The sequence below is a fragment of the Onychostoma macrolepis genome, chromosome 02, assembly GCF_012432095.1.
Source record: "Onychostoma macrolepis isolate SWU-2019 chromosome 02, ASM1243209v1, whole genome shotgun sequence".
NCBI classification, from domain to species: Eukaryota; Metazoa; Chordata; class Actinopteri; order Cypriniformes; family Cyprinidae; genus Onychostoma; species Onychostoma macrolepis.
Window position 1 is genome coordinate 14,866,851 of NC_081156.1, and position 6,000 is coordinate 14,872,850.

At 36.2% G+C, this 6,000-nt stretch overlaps 1 protein-coding gene across 3 annotated transcripts in view; it reads right to left on the reverse strand.

Moving 5' to 3' along the window:
- Positions 1-3,088, reverse strand: part of kifap3b (kinesin-associated protein 3b) — a 43,134-nt gene extending 40,046 nt beyond the window's left edge. For all 3 annotated transcript variants that reach the window (XM_058797633.1, XM_058797624.1, XM_058797637.1), the window contains exons 1-4: positions 2,881-3,088; positions 2,317-2,448; positions 2,059-2,210; positions 1,826-1,887 (exon numbers count right to left, since the gene is read on the reverse strand). In XM_058797633.1, the coding sequence (XP_058653616.1) occupies positions 1,826-1,887; positions 2,059-2,210; positions 2,317-2,448; positions 2,881-2,912 (378 nt within the window). In that variant the 5' untranslated portion in view covers positions 2,913-3,088. The remainder of the gene's footprint in view (positions 1-1,825; positions 1,888-2,058; positions 2,211-2,316; positions 2,449-2,880) is intronic.
- Between the last annotated feature and the right edge of the window lie 2,912 nt (positions 3,089-6,000).

Sequence of the window (6,000 nt, forward strand, 5' to 3'; positions counted from 1 at the left end):
TCGATCAGTCTGTGGCACTGCTCAGGTGTTATGAGAGCCCAGGTTGCTCTGATAGTGGTCTTCAGCTCATCTGCATTGTTGGGTCTGGTGTCTCATCTTCCTCTTGACAATACCCCATAGATTCTCTATGGGGTTCAGGTCAGGCGAGTTTGCTGGCCAATCAAGCACAGTAACACTATGGTCATTGAACCAGCTTTTGGTACCTTTGGCAGTGTGGGCAGGTGCCAAGTCCTGCTGGAAAATGAAATCAGCATCTCCAGAAAGCTTGTCAACAGAAGGAAGCATGAAGTGCTCTAAAATTTCCTGGTAGATGGCTGCGTTGACTGTGGACTTCAGAAAACACAGTGGACCAACACCAGCAGATGACATGGCAGCCCAAATCATCACTGACTGTGGAAACTTCACACTGGACTTCAAGCAACATGGATTCTGTGCCTCCACTCTTCCTTCAGACTCTGGGACCTTGATTTCCAAATGAAATGTAAAATTTACTTTCATCTGAAAAGAGGACTTTGACCACTGAGCAACAGTCCAGTTCTTTTCTCCACAGCCCAGTTAAGATGCTTCTGACGTTGTCTCTGGTTCAGAAGTGGCTTGGTAGCCCTTTTCCTGAAGATGTCTGAGCGTGGTGACTCTTGATGCACTGACTCCAGCTTCAGTTCTCTCCTTGTGAAGCTCTCCCAAGTGTTTGAATCGGCTTTGCTTGACTGTATTCTCAAGCTTGCGGTCATCCCTGTTGCTTGTGCACCTTTTCCTACCCAAATTCTTCCTTCCAATCAACTTTGCATTTAATATGCTTTGATACAGCACTCTGTGAACAGCCACACCTTTCAGTAATGACCTTCTGTGACTTACCCTCTTTGTGGAGGGTGTCAATGTTCGTCTTCTGAATCATTGCCAAGTCAGCAGTCTTCCCCATTATTGTGCTTTCAAAGAACAAGAGATACCCAGAATTTATACTGTAGGGATGGTCATTTATTCAAACTCAAATGTAAATATTCTAATATTTTGAGATACTGATTTTTGACTTTCATGAGCTGTAAGCTCCAATCATCAAAATTAAAAGAAATAAACATTTGAAATATATCAGTCTGTGTGTAATGAATGAATATAATATACAAGTTTCACTTTTTGAATGGAATTAGTGAAATAAATCAACTTTTTGATGATATTCTAATTATATGACCAGCACCTGTATATATATGTAGATAAAGCTGGACATACTTACATATCCAACTTTACATAAAGAGCTGAGCGATAATATAGTCACATAAAAATAAAATGAGGCAATTTAGATTTGCTATAGTATATATCACTTTACGTTAGTGTACTGTATGAATGCAGGTAAATCTGCACTATAGCTGGCTGTTAATATATTTGATATTGTTCACCAATCAAGCATTTGAGATTTGCTAGTTTGTCAAAGTTAACACATCCGGAAAGTAAGTAGTATTACTGTTATGTAAACACACAGTCCTCCATTGTTATTAACATTTCTATCAAGGAGGTTGTTTTACTCGTGGGTGAGATTTCATCTGTTGAGCTTCAATAATGATTAAATTACACCAAACATAGACTGCAAATGACTTTACTTTAAACATACCATCTGGGTTTGGTTTATATATTATTTGGAAAGAAGACGACATTTGAATTGTGGATCGGTTTCAATCCGGTTTGAATTAGTTGGTAAAAATCACACAGAACAGAATAAATCAGCTATCATGTCAAATTAGGTAAATGTGTGAAATGTATTAAAAATAAGCATAATTTAACATGTTTAATTAATCACGTGTTAACACATTCACTTTCTCAAAAATGTGCGTACTTCCATTCCTTCAAATGGCAGAAGTTCTCTAGGTTTCGATGGTTTCTTTTCCTTCTTCTCCACTAAGGACATACAACATGAAACAACAAATGCTGTCACCATTATATGTGATATGATACAAGAACATAAATAGATAAATAAACATTGCTAAAACAAATAGATTATAGGTTGCTCATCCACCAAAAAAACTATATTGTTTACAGTTGGGAATTAAGTTTTAAAAAGGTATTTACATTTACTGCTGGACTTCTTTCGGTTCTGTAAATACAACAGCAGATGTTCCACCTCCGCCAGCTTTGATGGATGAATGATTTTACACTCTTCCACCACCTTTCTAGCCAGGGCGGATACATCAGTGCTGGCATTCAGACTCCTCAGACGAATGCTAAACAACAAACACAGAGAAAATGTAAAGAAAAGTTGAAATATATATAATAACAATGGAGAAGGTAACATGCTGTATGGGTACACAGCTTATCTCTTATGCTTACATTTTCTGGCACTCTTTCTTCTCCTCATGCCTGGCATTGCCCGCCTCTCCTAAAATGGATGCTTCCACTTCATAGTACACCACTAGAGCCTTTTCTGTTGGATGCACATCTATATCACCAGTCCTACACTTCCTGATAGACACAGGAGAGATGAAGATCGGATGTGACAGTGAGTTGCATTAAACACTGGCAGTGTCTCAAACCCTACAGTGAGCTGCCAAGCCTAAACAGCATTTCTGGGCAAAGTAAGCGCGTTCATCATAGGTGCAGATGACAAAAATGCTACATAAATGTCCAGCTGAGCAGAGACACCGGTATCATAACGGGATGGTTACAGTAGGCCACGCCCATCTGCAAGTGAAGCAAATGAATTACAAGACCCAGATTTACGTTACGACTATAGAAAATATAATCAAATAATCAACTAAAACCGGTGAGGGTAAACTCACAGATCATAATATACACACGATATACGCAGTGCCTCCCCTTTAATAGATGGAAATAACCGAATGAGCATAACGCTATCATATTGCGATGTACATTTAAGCTACATGTTGTCGTTACCGTTGCAAATACTGAGACTCGTCCGGCTGCATTTTATTCCGTTCATGTGAACGCGAGAGACGTCGGTTTGGCTGTTGTTCAGGCTGTTGACATGAATGAGAATCAAAGCATCGCTCATCCGCACTGTACTGATCCGCTATCACTGAAGGGTCGGCGAGGGACAGACGGCGGAGCTGCGCGCGCTCGCCACCTGCAGGACCGGAGCAAGCTGAGGAGGCGACCACATACTGTAACTCCAAGGTTTGTGTCTCTTTAAAAAATAAATATTTTCATAATTAATAAACCCATGGTATAGTGATAGTGTTTTCAAAAGAAAAAAGTTAATATGTTTTTATCCACATATGATTTGATTTTCACAACTTTAGTCAAGGGTGATATATGTTAAAGTGTTGAAGTGCTCGATTAAACATATTTATCCTTTTTTTTTTTTTTACATTTACATCATTTAACACCTTTATCCAAAACGACTTCAAGCAATTCATCATAAAGAGGCAATAAGTGCTAGTAATACAAAATGTCAGACATTGATTAGAATAGTATAAGCTAAAACAGGAAGATAGTTAAAGTATATTTATTTGTTCGTTCAATTATTGCTGCATTTTTGATAAGATAAATAAATGGCTTCTGGCATAGTTTTACAGCAAGTTGAGCAAAGGTTAATGTTTCCATGAGACAACAGACATGCGTTTCTTCATTGGGAATTCATATTTGTTTGTTTGTTTATGCATTTTTGATAAGGTAAATAAAGGGTAAATAAACAACTTTGTCTATCATAGTTTCACAGTAAGCTGAACAAAGTTGTCCATATAACAGACAGGCATTTCTTCTTTCGTGAATTCTTTCTTATTTATTTGTAAATAGATAAATATATGATAAATAAACAGCTTCTTTTAGTTTTACAGTAAGTACAATAAAACAACAGTCATGTATTTCTTCATTATGAATTCATATAGATTGTGACATTGATTATATTACTGCAGTAATTGATTTACTTAAGATATGTTTTTATAGTAGGTAGGATAATTCTTATACTTTCTTATTCTTTCTTTCTTATTGATTTATTGGTTATTCATTACAGGTACCCAAAGGCATTTGTCATTTGAGGACACTGAATTATTTTGCTGTTACAATAAAATGTCAATACCAATTTACTTCATATTAAAATACAAAAATAAAAAGAAAGAAAGAAAGAAAGAAATGATTAAAATACATCATAAGAATACACAAAGTTATTTTAAAGTCCGTAATTGTTTAAAAGTCTACACATATAGGGAATATATGAATTTTTATCTTTGGATTTTATTTTGTCAGTTTATCTGAGTTTCTCATCTGGCGTCCAGTCAACTGCTCCCTGAGTGGTGGTAGCCAGTCTCTAAAACTAGACTTGTATAAAAATCAAGACACAGTCGGACTCGTCTCTCTGCTAGTGTGCACAATCCAAGAAGGGAGAGGGCGTCGGAATATCCTTGATACCTTTGTCCCAGAATGATTTTACAGACCCGTTTCTGCACACTTTCCAACCTTTTAATTTGATCAGCGGTCAGTGAACTGTGCCAAACTGGTGCTGCATACTCTAACACAGGGCACACATACCCTGTATAGATGATAACCAACTCTTGATCTCGAACACCAAATTTCTTTAGCCGGTGGAGAGCAAAAAGCATGTGGTCCACTTGACTATCCCATTTTAAGTCACTCTGGATGGTAACCCCTAAAACCTTAACAGAGTCACAGATTTTCAAGATGTTCTGATCTATAAAAAGTGATGGCCAAGCTGGTTTCTTATGGGTAACATGTAAGACCTTGCATTTTATTGAGTTGAGTTTCATTTTTTTTCTTATACTCTTAATTCTCATTCTTTCTTTCTATTTTATTTATTTACTTAAAAGATAAATAGATGGTAAATAAACAGCTTTGTCTAACATAGTTTTACAGTAAATTGAGTTAATGTTAATGTTTCCATAAAACAACAGACATGCATTTCTTCATTAGGAATTCATATTGTGACATTAATTATATTACTGCAGTAACTGATTTATTTAGCAATGTGTTTTTATAGTAATTTAATATATGCTTAAGAGAAAGCAGTTGCATTCTCTGGAGAAGAATAGCCACTTGACTCTAACAGTAGAGATTAGCTGGTCTTTTAAGTGCAATACAGAATAAATTATAGTGATTAATTCAATTTCAGGGCCTCGGATTTCCAAATGAAAAGTAAAAATTGCTTTGTGGTTTTGCTTGTGTCATGTTGAAAGTCCTGGACACTTGACTATGCCATTAAAGTGTGTTTGATTTGGCTTATTTTATGCATAGATTTATATTCAGTGAGATGCGATTCCTGTTAGCATTGCTGGTTTTAAAAGTTGTCCAGCTGCAGAATTCTTGTATCCTGCTGATCTTTCCAGCTCTTCTCTGTTTTACACTCCAAAATAGGATGACAGATTTTTTTTTTTTTTTCTGGCAACCAATACAAACCCCTTAGGTGAATTTGAAAAGAAAATACTTTTAGATGAAGAGTTTTCCTGCTACAGTTTCACAAACAGAGTTGCTGTATTTTACTATTGGACAGTGTTCCAAAATACAAGTCACCAGATGTTTATAATATATTATGAGCAATATCAAATTATGCTGTACCATAAATGTTAGCCATTCTTACTTTCATGCTGATCTTCATTTCAGCAGTGAACACCAATAGATTGTGTTACATTTTGAAAGACTGAGAGAATCCGTAATGTTTGGGAATGGTAAAAAAATGTCAACAGCATGGTGAGCTATATATAGTGGTGTTACTAAACTCAGCGGACTATAGCACAGGACAGCGGATATATTCTCTGCATGAGTTCCCACAGATTCAGTCTAGTGACCTTTACCAGTTATACAATACTATAACGATCTACGCTGACTCACACATGTGAGTCATAGCATTACCCGAAACCAGTTTACCATAATTAAATGTTTTCATTTCTCATAATGAATCATCCAGTTGTATCCAGTACAGGCTGGCCAGCATTTTTAGGGATTTTTAGGTTAAATTTTTAGGCATTTTTAGGTTTCATTTTTCTTTTCTTTTTTTTTCAGATGAATCACAGTCAGGGCTAAACTTTTAATAAAGTAAGCATT